Below are 18,765 nucleotides of genomic sequence, written 5' to 3' on the forward strand. Positions count from 1 at the left end.
GTAGACACACAAAATAAAATTTATAGCAGCATATGGAGTATGTCGGCGAATACAGCATTAATGAGACCATTAGTCAGGTAGTGAAATTTATCATCTAGATAATCAATGTAACCTAACGATTATAGCTCGCAAGTAAGCGTAAGAAAAGCCGATGGCAAGGCAGCCAACTTTCAAAAGTAAGTTCATCACTCATGGCTGCAGGACGGAAATGTCCTCTTCAACATGTTCTCTGTTCTGAACTTTAAGCATTTCTTCACGCTTACATGCACTGAGTATAAAAAGAACTGTCAATAACCTAAAGTAACATTCGTTTAAAAAGTCTTTGTCTATTTAATGACTGCTACAATTTGTTATGCAGCGACACATAAATTCTAATAAAGCGTTGAATAGGAAAAAATTAATAACAAATGTGGTCACGAGAAAAATATCTAACTTAATAGTAAGTATAATAGAAGCGGAGAGTTTAATACTACGCGGAGTGTTCATCAAGTTACGTTTTGTTGAGTACGGAGAGGTGGATGTAGAAGTATACCAAGTAGAGCACAATGGGCAGCAGGATGAGACACAACGCGCGGGCCACGAAGTGCTTCAGCACCAACGACTGCGGCAACAAATTAAACCTATTGTATCATACAAGGGACAATTAACAATAAAGAGTTTAGTGAATCCTTGTCATACTACAATTTTCACAATTTTAAAATCCGTCTTGCATAATTTCTAGTTCAAGTCAGTTAAAATACTCAAGTCAAGATAGGGCGCTGCATGCCAGACCGTAAGAAAAGCTAATTATTGGTAGACAAAACTTGGAAAGGTGATGATATGAAGCTGCAGCAACCAAGACAAAACTTAACATTACTAAACATTAGTTGAAATAGTGGCTATGTAGAGACCATAGGGTTGTTGAGGTTGCCGTAGATGTGCCAGAGTTGGGCGATGGTGTGGCAGCCCACGTAGAGCACAACGAACAGACCCACAAACTTGACGCTCACAGACCCTGACAGCGACACTCCGGTCAGCAGCAGCCAGCCCCACCAGCCCAAGCTGAATGGTCTGTTGTAATATAAAACAAAAGAAAAAAATATGACAAACAACCTCAATAGTTAATATATATTAGTTATTAGTTAATAGTTATATATATTATACTAATAAATTCTTACTTTCCACTGACAACTTTCAGGTCGAGCTTATTTTTCTTACTGATTGCTACATGAAGGCTTTGAGGTGGAACGCTACAGGACGAATTTAATGTGTAATTGATGTAACTAGAGTCATGAAATAACATTCTGCACTCAGAAAATTAATGGCTCATATCGTTCAAATAATGACACACTTTCTGCACGTAGCACAGAAACAACATTTTGTCGGGTAAAATGTGGTCTGGATGACACACACCAGGGCAAGAAGCGATTCGCAATTTGGNATCTATTTCATTCAATAATAGTCACAAGTAAAAGATTTGTCTAGAATATATATACAATGGAGCACTACGGTATTGTAAAGCGGTAGTTCGTGTGTGACCAGCAGAAGTTTAGACCAGAATAGAATAGAAACACATAAGCTTACATATACATAAACGACTAGCAGGTTGTTCCACCGTAGACCGACATCTATAATCCCTTCAATTTTAGAATTTTTCAATCAAAATATCCCGAAATTAGTTAATAATAAAGCTAATGTACGATAATTAAAGGAAGACCCCTCCATTTTCAGATTTTATATAGAACATAAAACTGCCAGTTAACACTCGTTGCAAAATCTTAAAAATTATTTTGCGTCTTTTAAATTAGTACCTACATACATGGGTGTATCCATTTAAAATCAAATTTGTAATCTCGATCTAAACCTTTCCTTTTAGTTTCATCACGTATGCTTTACAATTCTCCCCTTTGAAAGAAATTTTCAATACCTGTTAATAGAAAGTGGGCTTAAAACTCTCAAAAACAAATGTTTCATCATTACATAACTACTTTAGTTTTCCGTAACCTACTTATGCCATGAGAATAAACATAACGATTTATTGTAGGGTCATTACCACTTATTAAATGGAAGTATTCTAGCGTTAAAAAAACAATTTGAGCATTGCAGAAAAATAACAAAGCGCAAAAAATAAGGCAGCTACTGACCACCCTCATGCCCACGTAGCTGACGTTCTCGTACTTGTCCCCAGGCTTGATGAAATCAAAGGCCCCGTCGTAGCCTGTCATGTAACCGAACGCTCCGATCAACATCTGCAACACAAAGGGCAATTAGGATCTCGCGTGGTCATGGCAAACATAGTCGCATCCAGCAACAAAAATCGCTCGCAATCCAATTAGTTATGGATATTTTTAGCCGCAAGCTCCAAAATAATCCATTGAGTAGTATAATTTAATTGTATATTCATGGCATTTTTGTTTCAATATATACGAAACTAGTACTGAATGTCCACAAATTAGTGATGGCATTGTTTGAAGCAATCCTCGCTCGTTTCGATGCATTTTATCAACCCTGTAGTTGATGGGCCACTGCCAGGGTTGTGACGTGACCTCGCCCTCCTTGGGCTTGAGTCCAGCGTTGCCCTGGAACATCACCGTGTGGGCCTCCAGGAACTTCGACAGGAACGACGGAGCGTAGATTTCGAACGAGCTGTTCGGCACTGAAAAAAATACTCGTGAAAATTGGAGTGAAGTCTTTAGTTATCGTTTTCCTCACCGATAATTAGACAGCAGCCACAATACCAATAATCATTTTAGGCAGAAAAACACAGAGAACAGTGAAATTAAAAAAATATGGTAAACGGTATACTATACAAAAAGTGAACTCGCAGTGAATAATCACAGACGAGAATATAATATACATACAATATCAGAATATAACAAAGAATAACTAACAAAGAAGCAACGAATGTAGTACATGAACTCTAAATAGTTAGTACAGCAAACAACAGCACAAATACGTGTATGGCAACGAGTGGTGGCAACACAAGTGAAGGTTGTGGCAGCACTAGAGGCCCTCACGCTTAGGGTAGACGTAATAAAAATATTCGGTACACAGAAAGTGGACTCACAGAGAATAATCACGGACCATGGAAATTTAATAAATATATGCATAATATAGGGTTAGAACAAATAACAACTAAGAAGTAAGGAATAAAGGTCCTCACGTTTAGGGTAGACATTGTCCTCGATGTTCCAGGTGTTGTCGGCCTCGCGCAGGTTGGGATTGCAGGTCACCTCCATCTGCTCGTACGCCCTGCCACACAATCCTCATGAGATCCAGAATGCAACGCAACATAATTTCTATCTACATATAAACAACACACGAAACAACATGTAGGTCTTAAACAAAATTAAGCAAAGTAAATGAGTATAACAAACGACGTCTCTTAATCAAAATAAAGTAGAGGAAAAGCCTGCCATAGATACGACGTTATAGCACGACGTAGAAATTAAGCAACTTTACTAAGCTATTAGAATGCAGATTTTAGTGATTTTACTTTTATAGAGCTAAATCATCAAACGAATCTCCCCATTGGCTAATCTTTCGTTCTACGGGAGAAGAAGAACAGTCAGTGAGCGTCGAACATTTGTTGATAGCGTCGGTTTTTCCGCTAGACCGGCATGCCAACCGCTTAGCACACAACCATCCTCCAGACTACAGAGTACAGGAATACTAAGACTTGACAGTTGAAACAGCATCTCGACTTTGAATCCAAGCTAGAAACATTCTTTAAGCTGGTGCAATCGTTGGCCTTGAGCGTGGCAAAAAACGAGGAGCAAATACACAGTAGAAGCACCAAACACACGTCTCTTATCGAACAATGCACATAAACCTACAAGATTAACCCTTAGTTGATTAATTCTAGACTAATTGATGGACAATAAGCAAAGTTGATCAAGACTAACCCTGTAGTTGATAGATTCTAGACTGATTGATGGACAATAAGCTAAGTTGATCAAGACTAACCCCGTAGTTGATAGATTCTAGACTGATTGATGAACAATAAGCTAAGTTGATCAAGACTAACCCTGTAGTTGATAGATTCTAGACTGATTGATGAACAAGAAGCTAAGTTGATCGAGACTAACCCCGTAGTTGATAGATTCTAGACTGATTGATGAACAATAAACTAAGTTGATCAAGACTAACCTCGTAGTTGATAGATTCTAGACTGATTGATGAACAATAAACTAAGTTGATCGAGACTAACCCTGTAGTTGATAGATTCTAGACTGATTGGTGGACAATAAGCTAAGTTGATCAAGACTAACTCTGTAGTTGATAGATTCTAGACTGATTGGTGGACAATAAGCTAAGTTGATCAAGACTAACCCTGTAGTTGATAGATTCTAGATTGATTGATGAACAATAAGCTAAGTTGATCAAGACTAACTTTGTAATTGATAAATTCTAGATTGATTGATGGACATAAGCTACGTTGATCAAGACTAACACTGTAGCAGATAGAATATAGATTGATTGATGGACAATAAGCTAAATTGATCAAGACTAACCCTGTAGTTGAATATAGATTGATTGATGGACAATAAGCTAACTTGATCAAGAGTAACCGTGTAGTTGACAGATTCTAGATTGATTGATGGGCAATAAGCTAAGTTGATCAAGTGTAACCTAGTAGTTGATAGATTCTAGATTGATTGATGGACAATAAGCTAAGTAGTCAAGACTAACCCTGTAGTATATAGATTCTAGATTGACTGACGGACAATAAGCTGAGTGAGCATACCACTTGGGGAGCTGTTTAGTGGAGGAGTGCAGGGCGCAGTGCACCTGAGAATGCACCAGCTTCAGGACGCTCACGAGCGTCTTCACGGAGTCGCCGGTCTTGCCGTTCATTATCTCGACGCGCCACACGTCGTTCAGGTCGCCTTGTCCGTTCTGAAAATCAAATAACGCGTCAATATACGTGATTTACAATACAATTTTCAGTAACGCATCAATTTACGTGATTTAAAACACAATCATCAATAACGCGGCAATATACATGATTTAAAATACAAACGTCAATAACGCGGCAGTACCGCATACGTGATTTAAAATACAAACTCCAATAACTAAGAATGCATCAATATACTTGGTTTACATGAAGTTGACGGACATATGGCAGGATTAATATTTTAAACGGTAATTTGACATTTCTCGACACAAAATATCCGTCCATTGAAGGCGGAAAATTTCGAACAATCAGTAAATGATGTTTTTTCTTTCTTTTAAATCAGCTTGTAGAATGAAACTTAATCGAAACTTTTCTCTCTGGTGGAGACCATTACCACACCATTATTTTACACCAACCGTTCATACTAAGACCGTTATTTTACACAAACCGTTCGTACTAACTCCGCAATTTTAGTCTAACCGCGAAAACTAACACTATTATTCCATCGATGTTAGTTACAAAAGTTAGTCTATTTACAATAACATTGTCTGCTACAATTTGTGATTCAGCAATACAAAAAAAATAGTTACAGACCTCTCCGTAGCCGGTGACCTGGTAGTGTCTGGTGGTGACAGGGGCGGGCAAGGCATGTGAGTGCAGGTTGCGCCCCGTGGGCACGTGCTCCAGGCGGATGAGATCTCCGTGCCTCACGATCTCCGGAACTTCCTTCTCGTCGTCCCAGTCTAGAGGTTCTGAGTCTGCCTTCTTCACGATCCTAAACAACGGCGGCCGAGAGTAAATCAACAAACAAAGGCGATTGAAAGTAAATCAACAAACAACGGCGATTGAGAGTAAATCATCAAACAACGGCGATCGAAAGTAAATCAACAAATAACGGCGATCGGAAGTAAATAAATAAACAACGGCGATCGAAAGTAATTTAAAAAACAACGGATCGAAAGTAAATCAACCAACACCGGCGATCAAAAATAAATCAACAAACAATGACGATCGAAAGTAAATCAACAAACAACGGCGATCGAAAGTAAATCAACAACTAACGGCGATCGAAAGTAAATCAACAAACAGCGCCGGCCATGGGTAGATTTTGTTATTGAAGGTGATTGATTTATTTTATGAATCCGGATGATCGCTAAAGGTAAGCTTTTTTTGTTGATCAAGACAAACCACGTTTTTACAATATACAGTGGGGGGACAAACAACGGCGATTGAGAGTAAATCAAGAAACAACGGCGATCGAAAGTAAATCAGCAAACAACGGCGATTGAGAGTAAATCAACAAAGGCGATCGAAAGTAAATCAACAAACAACGGCAATCGAAAGTAAATCAACAAACAACGGCGATCGAAAGTAAATCAACAAAAAGCGCCGGCCATGGGTAGATTTTGTAATTGAAGGTGATTGATTTACTTCTATGAATGCGGATGATCGCTAAAGGTAAGATTTTTTTTGCTGATCAAGACAAACCACGTTGTTACGATGCAAGTCCATATTCATTCATAACACAGCGCAATGAATAAAGAAGTTTCATCATAATACATTATAGTCAATTTACTACCGATTTCAATAAAGTTACATTAGTGTTAGGTACCGTACATGGTGATAAAATTACCCAACACTACAGCAAGATAACAATGACCACAAGACAGACAATGGACTTAAATTGTTAAATTTGCTAGTATTCGAGTGCAATTGTTGCACTGAGCTGACCATCTATTATTGATGTCCTTGTGGGAGTAAGTGGTGATCTGCTGCTGGTGAGCATACGCCTTATCCTCAGGGTAGAGGTGCAGGTGAGAGTGCAGGTAACCGCCTCCGTTGCGCTGAGACTTCAGCGTGATCTCCGCGCCATATGCCAGCTCTGACAAACCATAGACTTCATAAATATGGTATTTATTTCTTTATTTTAGTGCCATGATTCTTTTCAACTGCTAAACTAATGAAGAACACAAGATCACAATACCCTGCCAATCATGAAGAAATTAATATTATGATATGATTAATATGAAATTAATATTATGATTAATAATAGCTCCAATATTACACAGGAGTAATTTGAACAATAATATAATCATCAATGGTGTGGTGAACAACCCACCGAGAGGCATGCTGGCATTGTGCAGCGGGTTGCCCTCAAGCTGTGACTGGAATGCCGAACTGTAGAAACCGTCGCCATTGCCACTGTTGTTGACACACAAAATAAAATTTATAGCAGCATATACGATAATGAGACCTTTAGTTAGGCAGTGAAATTTCTCATCTATATTATCAATGTATCCTAACGATTATAGCTAGTAAGACAGCCGATAGAAAAGAGAAAACTTTTAAAAGTAAATTCATCACTCTGGCTGGGGGACTTAAGTTTGGTTGTCCTCTTGAACATCTTCTCCGTTTTGAACTTCATGCCTTTCTTCATGCTTAAATGCACTGAGTATAAAAAGAACCTTCAATAACCTCAAATGCATTCATTAGAAAAATTTCCAATTTAACAGTAAGTATAATAGAAACGAAGAGTTCATTCAAGCTAACGCGGAGTATTTATCAAGTTACGTTTTGTTGAGCACGGAGAGGTGGATGTAGAAGTATACCAAGTAGAGCACAATGGGCAGCAGGATGAGACACAACGCGCGGGCCACGAAGTGCTTCAGCACCAACGACTGCGGCAACAAATTAAACCAATTCTATCATACGGTGGACAATTAACAATAACGAGTTTAGTGAATCATTGTCACACTACAATTTTCACTATTTTAAAATCCGTCTTGCTGAATTTCAAGTTCAAGTCAGTCCTGAAGTCAAGACAGGCCGCTGCATGCCAGACCGTAAAAAAAGCTAATTATTGCTGGACAAAACTAGACATTGTAATGATATTAAGCTGCAGCAACCAAGAGACTAAACTTGGCATTGTGATGATATTAAGCTGCAGCAACCAAGAGACAAAACTTGGCATTGTGATGATAGTATACCAAGTAGAGCACAATGGGCAGCAGGATGAGGCACAACGCGCGGGCCACGAAGTGCTTCAGCACCAACGACTGCGGCAACAAATTAAACCTATTGTATCATACAAGGGACAATTAACAATAAAGAGTTTAGTGAATCCTTGTCATACTACAATTTTCACAATTTTAAAATCCGTCTTGCATAATTTCTAGTTCAAGTCAGTTAAAATACTCAAGTCAAGATAGGGCGCTGCATGCCAGACCGTAAGAAAAGCTAATTATTGGTAGACAAAACTTGGAAAGGTGATGATATGAAGCTGCAGCAACCAAGACAAAACTTAACATTACTAAACATTAGTTGAAATAGTGGCTATGTAGAGACCATAGGGTTGTTGAGGTTGCCGTAGATGTGCCAGAGTTGGGCGATGGTGTGGCAGCCCACGTAGAGCACAACGAACAGACCCACAAACTTGACGCTCACAGACCCTGACAGAGACACTCCGGTCAGCAGCAGCCAGCCCCACCAGCCCAAGCTGAATGGTCTGTTGTAATATAAAACAAAAGAAAAAAATATGACAAACAACCTCAATAGTTAATATATATTAGTTATTAGTTAATAGTTATATATATTATACTAATAAATTCTTACTTTCCACTGACAACTTTCAGGTCGAGCTTATTTTTCTTACTGATTGCTACATGAAGGCTTTGAGGTGGAACGCTAGAGGACGAATTTAATGCTCAGTGCTCTGTGTAATTGATGTAACACGAGTCATGAAATAACATTCTGCACTCAGAAAAATTAATGGCTCATATCGTTCAAATAGTGACAAACTTTCTGTACGTAGCACTGAAACATCATTTTGCAGGATAAAATGTGGTCTGGATGACACACACCAGGGCAAGAAGCGATTCGCAATTTGGACAATACATAATCAGTATCAATTAGTGAACGCAAAAAATTGCACAGACGTGAACTTTATTTCATAAAAACCAGGGACCAAATTTTCTTATTACCGTATGTTTACAAGAAGTAACTCACTTGTCTCGATAAGAATTGAACCTCGCGGCCGTGGCGACGGAAGCCATGATGAAGAAGAGCAGCGGCGGGTCCAGGAGGATGTACTGCGTCAGCGTCAAGAAACCTCCGTCTTCAACGCACGTGCAACGTTCACAAGAAATTTAAAAGCAAAGAAACGCCAAGAAAATTCACCGTATCGATATTGAAAACGTTTCGGAGTCCAGCTCTATCATCAGTTCGACTAAACTAAAAATTAATAAAATCATTTTATAAGTCAAAATTCAAAGACAGACATAAAACCTAAACAAGACCTAACATTATATCGAAAAAACAGCACTAGATTGGAACAACTTAGTGCTAGGGTTCACGAAAAGAATATAAAAGCCTAGCGATTCACTATTTCCAGATTATATGAGCTAAACGCATTATTGAGACACGGTTTTCGTTTCATAGTGCAACGTTACCAGGGAGGGTTCAACTAGAATACTAACATTACAACTCATGTAGATTTCCATTCATCTCACTTCGAGAAAGAATGCTAACAAATTCATTAGAACTGGTATATATTTCTTTTCATGAAATCTCAAGCCTTAATTTTTACAGCAAAATGACCAGCAAAGTAGATGATGACCGACAGAACTTTACGAGCATTTGATTTACATTATAGTTTATTCCTAGCACGAAATTTCATCGTTCTAACACTGTCAGGTTACAGATAGCGAACGGACGGGTGCAAAAACTATCATCGCTACAAGAATCGAGTTAATCGCCAATTGAATGACAGATAATCTTATGCGAGTTTTAGCTGAATTATGCACGTGGTTGTGAATATTCTTGAACAATAGCTGAATAATGTGGAAGATTACCGACAGGCACAAGCAAGGCTCCATAATCGGCAAGTGAATGACAGGCAAACTAATGTATTTTTTTTAACAGTTGAATTAAATGAATAAAAATAATGATGAATAATAGTAATCCTACTAAAATATGTAAATAATTTGCAGTATTACCTGCGAGGATGAGGGCGGCCCCGAAGGTGGCAGCAGGCAGGGAGTGCGTCATCTCCCACAGCGTCATGAACGAGAACGGCACCAGCGACGCGCCCATTGCCGTGCAGCACTGCAGTTATGTTCACGAGTTATGTCAAATAATATCCTTTTTTTAGATTTCTTTCCACACAGAAATTGTACATCAGATATTCATATGTGTCTCTATCTATTTCATTCAACAATAGTCACGAGTAAAAGATCCGTTTAGAAATTATACAATGGAACACTAACTTAAAGCGGTATTTCGTTTGTGAGCACAAGTTACCATAACAAATAATATCAATTTTTTAGATTTCTTCTCGGACAGAATTTGTACATCAGATATTCATATGTGTCTCTATCTATTTCATTCAATAATAGTCACAAGTAAAAGATTTGTCTAGAATATATATACAATGGAGCACTACGGTATTGTAAAGCGGTAGTTCGTGTGTGACCAGCAGAAGTTTAGACCAGAATAGAATGGAAACACATAAACTAACATATACATAAACGACTAGCAGGTTGTTCCAGCGTTGTCCGACAACTATAATTCCTTCGATTTTAGAATTTTTCATTTTAAATCCAATTATCCTGAATTTATTTAATAATGAAGCTATGTAATGTATGATAATTAACCACATCCATACCCACATTTTATATAGAACCTTTAACTACCCATTTAACACTCGTTTCAAAATCTTAAAAACATTATTTTGCATCTTTTCAATTAATTTAAATTTAAAATCAAATTTGTATTCTCAATCCAAACCTTTCTTTCTAGTTTTATTATGCATTACAATTCTCCCTTCGGAAGAAATTTTCAATACCAGTTAATATGAACTGGGCTTATAACTCTTAAATACAAACATTTCATCAATACACATTAGTTTACTATTCCGTTACCTACTTAATATGACCCGAGAATAAACTTTATGATTTTCTCTAGTGCCATTACCACTGATTAAATTGAACTATTCTAGCGTTAAAAAAAAAACAATTTGAGCATTGCAGGAAAATAATAAAGCAAAAAATAAAACTCAGTACTCACTGCAGTGAGTGACAGAGTGCGTATTTTCTCGTCGACGAAAACTTAAGGTCACGGACGGACGGACAGACGGACATGGCAGTTTGAAGCAATCCTCGCTCGTTTCGATGCATTTTATCCATACAGCGCACACGCTGAGGAAACTTCAGTAATTGACGTTTATTTTGATACTTCTAGCAGAACGAGCTTATAACTGCGAGTGACCGCAGTTGGCTCGAAATGAAATGACGCGCGTTCGTGACGACTATCAATCAAATTCGGTTATTTCAGCTTTTGCTAGGTTATATATAAGAGCATAATTCTCGCAATACAGTAACACTTCGATTTATTTTATCGACTGTACCAACAGGTGATGCAACAGGGTTAACATTATTCACATGTACGACGGTACGGTCCAGCACGGCAAGCAGTCTTGCAGAGGAGAGAGCAGCTTACCTTGCCAAGAGGAGGATGAACGTCGAAGAAGAAAGTCCGGTTGATGTACCAGCTACCGAACTTGCCGAAATGTGTCTCGTCCCAACTGCGTGTGTCATAAATGCATCTCATGAATATTACAAATATTAAACATTTTGTGATGAAAATAAGATCATCATGATTGATAACGCAGTAACGCCGTTAAAAAATAAAGGAATATTTTGTTGGGTAAGTGATGGTGATTCAAAAGTGAGATGTAGCATAAGGACAAGGACATAATGAAGACTCATCAAAAAATAATATATGTTCACTTAAAGGTATTAAAAACCGAAACTTCCAATGCAAACAAAATTAATACGCTGATTAAAATTATTTAAAATAATCAATGCAAATTCGGAATATGTCATGTGCAATATTTCGAGACACGCTGGTGTTTGCAATTGGCCACAGCGCTTAACTGATGTACGCAATGGCGAGGCGGAAGTGCACGTTCTAATTAGTGTGTGCGTTACAATGCTTTTAATAAGAGTGTGATGCAGCAAACGTTACGTCAGGACGTCACACAGCACTGAGGACATACACGTACGAGCCTCAGCACTTTCACCAGCTTGCATGACAGCGCACATTGACTGACCGTCGTCTCCAGCAATAGCTGAGCGAGCGAGCATGGGATAACTTCGCTTCAGGGATAAGATCTCTGCTAGCATTCTCCCACTAAATTCTAAATGAAGCAAACACTAATGTCCAAGAAGTTTATTGACTTTGGCTGGCAAGGAGAAAAATTAGAGTTTTTCCAAGAATGATAGGAGCAAAGTCATGTCAATCGAGAAATGCTTTATATGTTAGTGTAGTTAACAGATTCACTTGACGAGATTAGTGCAATAGTGCGTGAAGCAGAAGTTCTACCGTCCAACAGCGTGAACCCAGCACATCCCATTGGCTCATTTCCTTAATATCGTCGAACAAAGCCTCTTGATACAAGGAATGACCTGTCTAACTTCGCTGCAAATGCATAGAGGAATCACCGTAAACCAAAGCACGGGAAATTCCAATTTAGCCAGGGAATACCAGGACACATAATAGTCGAGTGAACAAGCACTCAATATTTAAATATTATAACGCACTGCAAGTGAACGTGTTCATGGAGAGGCAAGGCGGCTCTTATAAATTATTTGCGCATATATTTTTTCTTGCATAAACATTTTAGTAAATTTTCGTGTCAATAACCTAACCAATATATGGTAAACCTCTCTGGCTTTCAAGGCGGCCAAATTGTTGGTGCCCGTATGGCAGGTGCTAGTGTGACAGAAACTTCCTGAATGCTTGACGTTCTATAGTGGTGCCGTCTCAAAAGTAAAGACTGCTTTTGAAAGAGAAGGAAAAACGTCTTCAGCAGAGCATAGGTCTGGTCGAAAGACGAAGTTGTCTGAGACAGACCGTCTGTACCTAAATCGAATTGTAAGGGACAATCGAAAGACCACGGCTGTTTAAATTACTACAGACCTCAATTGACACCTACAGAGCCCAGTTTCCATAAAGACGGTCTTTATGGTCGACAGTCTTAGACTGTCGGCCGAGAGTCGCACAGATCAGGAATTCATGGAAGAACTGCAATTAGAAAAGCTCCTGCTTCAAATACAAATGCTTCAAAGCGTTTAATGGTGTAAAAACCTCCAAAATTGGCCCCTCTAGCAGTGTAAGAATGTGATTTTCTCTGACGAATCATCGTTTACCTTATTTCCAACCCCTGGCCGAGTCTACGTTTGGAGACAGCCAAAAGAGATATTTAATCCTGCCACCTCCTCCCAACCGTATAACATGGCCAGGGATCTGTAATGATCTGGGGTGCTATTTCTTGGAAATACAACGCACCAATGATTTCTTTTCATGGAAGAATCAACAGCCGTGATAATTTAGGAATTTTGGAGTACCAAGTTCATCCAATGGTTCAAGCACTGTTTCCGGAGAGGAACGCCAGCTTTTAAGATGATAAAGCCCCGATTCATACAGCTGGAATTGTTAAAAAAATGGCACGAGGAACATTCTAATGAAGTTGAGCATCTCATTTGGCCACCATAATCACCAGACCTGAATAGTATCGAACATTTATGGTCGATTTTAGAGAAGCAAGTCAAAAGTCGAATCACCGTCGCCATTTAAAAGATCAGGAGAGAGTTTTAACTGAAGAATGGGTTAAAATTCATTTGGCAACAATTCACAATTGGTATGTATCAATACCTCGGAGAATCGAGGCTGTAATTGTCGCAAAAGGTGGACCTACACCATACTAAAATATATTTTGCGGATTTCTCTGGCGTTTCCCTTATTTTGTCCAACCTCTGTTATATGTTTGCTCGACCGATAACGGTTTCGCGGCCGTGCAGCGCTGAAAGTGCGAAGCTTTCCGTCAAATGGCCGTCGGAGAATGTTAATTGTTCGAGGCCGTTATGATGATTTACGGTAGAACCCGAGTAGAAAAGTAGGATCCTATGGAAGTAGTAGAAAAGTAGGACCCGAGGGAAGTTGTAGAAAAGTAGGATCCGAGGGAGGTAGTACAAAAGTAGAATCCGAGGGAGGTAGTAGAAAATTAGAACCCGAGGAAAGTAAGTATAAAAGTAGAACTCGAGCAAAAAATTCAACTAGACTCGCTTGAGGTGCATCACACTGTGTCTTGATCGCACGAGAGTCGGACACAAAGGCTTGTATGATCTACTTGGGCAGAGCAAAAAATTGTTAAACTGGTTCTAATGTGAATAAACAGCTAATTGGAGGTAAAAACCATGAAATTGCAACGTCAATTTTGATTATAGTGGGACTTGCTTCTGTTGCAGAATGTGGCGTCTGAGATCTTTGTACCTCAAAGCAAAATTGCGAGTATAAATAAAGGAAAAAGGAGTTCTTAGACTTGACTAATTACATACAAAAAATTATATGTGGGACTAAAATATTAGTCTACGATGATCCTGATGTATGAAACTCTAGTCACTCTCGTCGCAGGTTCATGTAAAATGTCAGTATATCCGTAAAAGTACATTGTGTTTAGCGTTCATTCCTCCGCCAGAAATCGAGACTAGCATGTTGAAATATCAAATGAAACGGCAAGATGAATTGCCAATCCACACAATTGCGCGAGAAATATCGCTAAATGTATGTTTCATGGAGAGCCCTGCATCCATTACCCAGATTCATATAAAAAGCACGACCTCCTTATCATTGAGAAATTATTGAAATACTCTGAAATTCAAATCAATAATGTATGTGCATTGTGCAAACAGGTAAGGGCTGTGAAATAATGCGCTGAATTATCAACCACAACAACAGGCATCAGTGACATCTCTAATAGACTCGACATAGTCGAATACGACATTACGCTTTACAAGTAGACTTCGAAAGCGTCATGTCGAAACCTCGCAGCCGAATTAGACTAGACGTTATTGGATTACACTTGACGTAGTCGAATTAGACTCGACGTAATCGAATGAGACTAGACTTGTCGAATTAGATTTGACGTTGTAGGATTAGACTAGGCGTCGTCGAATTAGACTAGACTTTGTGGATGTAGAATTGTAGATTGATGTTATCATATTCCGAGCACATTACATCGGTGAGCATTACGATTCTCGAGCGATTCGTGGCATGCACATTGCACATGTATGAGCGGCACGCGGGCGGCAGTAGCAGCTTTGCAGGACCGTGTTCGTCTTCACTTTCTACCTAGCGTTCCTCACGGCGACGCGGCACAGTTTCTCCTACGGGGGAGTGTGTGGGGAGGGGGCTTGCAAGTGGGCACTTGGTGACAGTATGCAAATAAGGGAAGAAGCAGCTCACGATCTTCGTGGAAAACCAGAAAAAGAAAAACGTAATAAAAGATGGAGGACGTCACAAATAATTACATAGATATCAACTGAACTGCACCATTTGCGCATTTAATTGAAGATTTTTTTTTCTCGTAAAGAAAATCTTCATATATAACGTCCATATAATTTTGAAGAACAACTCCTAGTTATGCGTAGTGCCTGATAACATCTTGCGGGCCCCGGGCTAAGAGAATTAGGGCTAAGAAAGAAGGTAAAAAAACGGCAAATGTGGCTTCGTTGCTATGCAGCTGAGGAGGCTAGAAACATCACCCTATAATCCAACGCCCAGCAGCAGTCCAAACAACGCAGTCCAAGGGGCCTCCATACGACAATTCATTTTTTTGAGCAGTCAGCATTAAAAATACTATTCGCACATGTGAGGATTATGATGTTCCAATCGGAGCGCCATGGAGTAACATGCTGCAATAGGCTATATACTGTATAACTCAAGTTACGATTGATATATGCAAGCAAAACCCTATAAATTAGAACACATCAAGAATTTCTTTGGATAGTCCAGCGCGTGCAGTTAGGAAACAAAGCTTCAGTTCCTAACTACAGCCGGTGTACAGAAAATAAACTTGGTTTAGATGCCGGCACCGCGTTAGGGTTACGGGGAGTTAGGAGTTACACGGGTGAACAGTTCACATTTTTTGTCTCTGCTTACCGAGTTTTTTTTTTAACGAAGCGCAGGCCGTGATGCGGCTGAAGAATATTTACGATCCTATCTCGAAGACCAGAACAAACGCACGATTTTTGGTACTATTCTGAGATTACCGTCAGATCGTTCTGTTTAAATTTGTTAATTTACTAAACTTTTTTCACTATATATTTTCAGTGTAAACTTATTGCTCGTCATAAAATCTTATAAAGTCATGCCGGGCGCCGCAAAGAACACCGTAATATGTTTAAAATTTATATTCATTTTACGAAGATGAATAAGAGCCCTTCATTCCTAAACTTTGATAGAAGAAATTTAGAATCATAAGCTGCGATCATCTAATAACTTGGCTAAAGGAGAGTATTGGCGTTATTTACGACCTCTAAAAATGTTTACAACCTGCTAGTAATTATATGCTATAATAGGAGAGAAATATAAACAAGAGGCTAGCTCACTACAATTTCCGGCTCCTGACAATAATTTTGATTATGATTAACAGCCATAGACTGCATGCCGAGCATGCATGGGTGATGCCGTTGTGGACACTCGATCGCCTTAGAGCCCCAGTTGCTTGAAGTCTGAATATACTGAATAACCATATATGTGGCACATGTTTCATAGATATAAGTATTTAGTTTTCAGTGCATGTAGCTTGTAAACTCACACCACATGATCAGGCTCAGTGACTTTGTAGAAGCGAGTCACGATGGCAAGGATGCAGATCACTGAGAAAACTGTCCACCACACTCTCGAGTTGGAGCCCTGGCTGCTCAGAAAGTACAGTTGCCATTAGATACCTCAAATGAACAGCACTCACTTAATATCATTACCTAAACACATGAAACACATTAGAAATTTTTCATAGAAAACTATGGATTTATAGAAATTGCAATGTACACCCAAAACCATTAATTATTCATTAATAAAAAATAAATTATTATTCATTAATAAAGAAATTATTCATTAATAAAATTTAAGCTTGCAATGTATTTTCTCTAAAAAAAACATGAATTATCCCATAAGTGTTATGGTGTTTGGTCATTTGAAGAACAGGAACCATTTTTGCTAGAATAGGTAACACATGTCACACCAGTTGCATAATTATACAAAGTGATAGATAACTGTATCAAGATTAGGTACAGTTGTACTTATTTAATCCAAGTGTAAAGAAAGAAGACTAAACAGTAATACCATCATAAAAATTAATTTTATTTAATGCCAAAATTTGCAGCTGACACCAAGAGACCAAATTTCAGAAAAAAACATAACAACCAGAAAATAATTAAAAAATATTGCAGTTTTTAAGGAGATTCACATTTGCAAGATTTTTTATATTTATAATTATAATTTTGACTATTTTTTCTTCAAACGCCACCTCCATAAAATGAATTTTGAAGCCTGAGTAATATCAGCAGCCTGCATTCAACTTTCAAATAGCTGAAATGACATTAGCTAAGGCTTTAAACTTCTGTGTCTTAGCCTATTGGTCTTTCATCTCCAAATATTAATTAAGGTACAAGTTTATATTAATTAAGGTACAAGTTTATATATATCAAGGCTTAACAAACACTCCTCCAAAATAAGGATTGGAATTTCCCTACTTATTAGTTATTACTAAAATTTTATGGCTCTGAATAGGGTTAGAATTTTAATCCTTAGAAATGAAATCTTGCAACTCCTAAGTGACAAATATTTTATAATTTGGTGAATGGTGAGGATAGGTATGAGGATAGATAGGAGGTATATTATTCAGCTAGCAGGAATCTTACAGCTATTAAAATGGCAAGAAAGCTCTAGTCACAGTTTAAAGCCTTAAAAGTCACAATTAGTCCAGTGTCCACACTAGTCCTGAGTCCTGACTCCTGAGTTACACCTTTGACCTTAAGATGCAAGAATTCAAATTGATTCAAAAATGCAATCCTGGAGAAAAAGTTACAATGGTAAGTACTAAGTAGAAGCCTTCTAAGCTGGCAGCTATCTTCTGGCCTGTTTTTTTTTTCAATTGTAATGGTGATTATTCATCAAGCTATAGTGCAAATTAATAAACTGCAGTGCAAATAACTTGCAGCAGTTTAAAAACAGATGAATAACATTCTATGGTCTAATAGGGTAAATAGGCTGAATGAAAGCTGGGCCAGGCCAGTAGTCAGCACTCAGCACATCACCACATGACACAGATGAGATGACAGTGTCACATAATAACATCTGTCAATTGAAAATTGAACACTTGGGGGAATGTGATTATGTGACTAAGAGACTAATAGTGCGGACTGTGCGAGTGCGCCATGTGCGGGGTAGGTATTTCCAAATAACCTGAGGCTGAAACTGCAGTGAGAGATTAGTACCTACTGCTATTGAAATGGTTCAAAATCACTCACCGAAATTCATCAACAATTAGTTCTAGTCCGTCAGCCTCTTTTGACCTAATTCTTGTTCCCTTTATTTTTTCGTCGGACAACTTCTTTGGACCCATTTCTTTACCCTGAATATCTAGAAAGCTGACTTTTATTTATCTGACCGTCAAAATATAACTTGTATGAAAAGTTGAGCTTTGTTGAAATCAGTGGAGAATTACTCTACATTACAAGCAGATTTTGACAAGAAGAACATTCATGTGATCAAAGTAATTCACCGTAGAGAATAAATTTTGATATTAGCAGAACTAAACATCACAACCACCCCGTTGCATTACCGAGCGGCAACTGGCCAGTGGCCAGATGGAACTTCATGGAAGAGCTCAGACGCTATTGCACTGCGGAATGACCTGCCAAACACGACATTCCATTTTACCCTAAGTTGAAAAATTAACATATTTTTAAAAGATACGTTATGAGCTCTTGCTGTCCTAATGAAGCACATGCATTACAATAAAGATGTTATTTAAAGAAAAGATTATC

At 38.4% G+C, this 18,765-nt stretch overlaps 1 protein-coding gene across 1 annotated transcript; it reads right to left on the reverse strand.

The window, feature by feature from the left end:
* Nucleotides 1-494: 494 nt before the first annotated feature.
* LOC108672060 (protein O-mannosyl-transferase 2) lies at nucleotides 495-18,587 on the reverse strand (the record flags this gene model as incomplete). Its single annotated transcript, XM_047885275.1, has 17 exons — nucleotides 18,247-18,587; nucleotides 16,533-16,634; nucleotides 11,372-11,456; nucleotides 9,871-9,979; nucleotides 8,882-8,990; nucleotides 8,222-8,381; nucleotides 7,864-7,932; nucleotides 7,448-7,578; nucleotides 6,996-7,078; nucleotides 6,608-6,758; nucleotides 5,471-5,651; nucleotides 4,727-4,878; nucleotides 3,143-3,231; nucleotides 2,487-2,635; nucleotides 2,095-2,228; nucleotides 891-1,050; nucleotides 495-601 (listed from the first exon to the last, which is right to left on the reverse strand). Coding segments are annotated over exons 1-17 (2,066 nt in total), but the record flags the coding sequence as incomplete, so codon positions are not given.
* Between the last annotated feature and the right edge of the window lie 178 nt (nucleotides 18,588-18,765).

This window comes from Hyalella azteca, unplaced genomic scaffold (assembly GCF_000764305.2).
Source record: "Hyalella azteca isolate HAZT.00-mixed unplaced genomic scaffold, Hazt_2.0.2 contig17472, whole genome shotgun sequence".
Taxonomy (NCBI): Eukaryota; Metazoa; Arthropoda; class Malacostraca; order Amphipoda; family Hyalellidae; genus Hyalella; species Hyalella azteca.